The following is a 1,015-nucleotide window of genomic DNA, read 5'->3' as shown; positions in this document are numbered from 1 at the left end:
TTCTTTTGTTTAGGGTTCTTTTTGTTTGTAGTTGCAACCGCCCCAACCCGAGCGCAATCGCAAGTCAACACACCCCAAGCACAATTTGCAAGGCACATAACGTGACCGCAACTCAACACAACCCAAGCGCAATCGCAACCCAGCACACCCAAGCACAACCGGGGTTGGGGCGGAGGGCTGTCGGTGTCGATTTCGGTTCTTTTTTTCCATTTTTGTAATTTTTTGTTAGTTTTTTTGTAGTTGCAACCTCCCCAACCTGAGCGCAATCGCAACTCAACACACCCAAGCACAACCGGGGGTCGGGACGGTTTGTCGGTGATGATGGGAATCACCACCCCATCCTCAGTGCAATCGCAAACTCAACACACCCAAGCATAACTGCGGAACATCTATTGCGACCATGACCGAGGGTCGGGGCGGACGGATATGGGCGCAGATGAAATCAGTTCTTTTTTTTAGTAGTTGCAATCGCCACAATTCGACCGCAACTGCAACTCAACACAACCAAGTGCACCTGCAAGATGTATGATGTGACCACATCCGGGGGGTCAAGGGCAGTGTTTTGTCAGTGACGGCGAAAACTGTGTTTAATCATTTTTTACAGGTCGTCTGTTGTTTTTAGCGTTTTTTAGATGGTTGTTAGTAGTCAATATTTTTTTCATATATCATAGTTATATAGTTTTTTTCACACACATATGTAATCATTTTCTAAGGATGAAAATAGTAATAAAGCCACTAGTTCTTGTATATCGTTCTTCCTTTTTCTTTATCCTAAATTCTATGGCAGGTGGCCCCTCCTTTAACGTCTCTTTTCCAAAGAGCCGTCCTCATTTTTGGTGGGTGTGGTTACTGTTTCAAATCAGATAGAAGAAGAGGAAGACAGGGGAGGGACGAGAGAAGGTCCATCACGGGAGCCCGCTCATCCAAGGTTTGCTGCGGCCGGAGTCGCCGGCGTCGAGATGCCCGGCGGCGAGGGCAAGGATCCAGGGTCGCCACGCGCAGAGGAGCAGGTTCC

General features: G+C 48.0%; 1 protein-coding gene across 3 annotated transcripts in view; it reads left to right on the top strand.

Moving 5' to 3' along the window:
• Window positions 1–846: 846 nt before the first annotated feature.
• LOC119359230 overlaps window positions 847–1,015 on the top strand; it is an 8,605-nt gene continuing 8,436 nt past the window's right edge. For all 3 annotated transcript variants that reach the window (XM_037625531.1, XM_037625527.1, XM_037625522.1), the window contains exon 1: window positions 847–1,010. In XM_037625531.1, coding sequence (XP_037481428.1) covers window positions 960–1,010 — 51 coding nt within the window. In that variant the 5' untranslated portion in view covers window positions 847–959. The remainder of the gene's footprint in view (window positions 1,011–1,015) is intronic.

This window comes from Triticum dicoccoides, chromosome 1A, assembly GCF_002162155.2.
Source record: "Triticum dicoccoides isolate Atlit2015 ecotype Zavitan chromosome 1A, WEW_v2.0, whole genome shotgun sequence".
Lineage (NCBI taxonomy): Eukaryota > Viridiplantae > Streptophyta > Magnoliopsida > Poales > Poaceae > Triticum > Triticum dicoccoides.
Note: the sequence above shows the minus strand (reverse complement) of the source record. Positions and strands in the feature narration are given on the sequence as shown.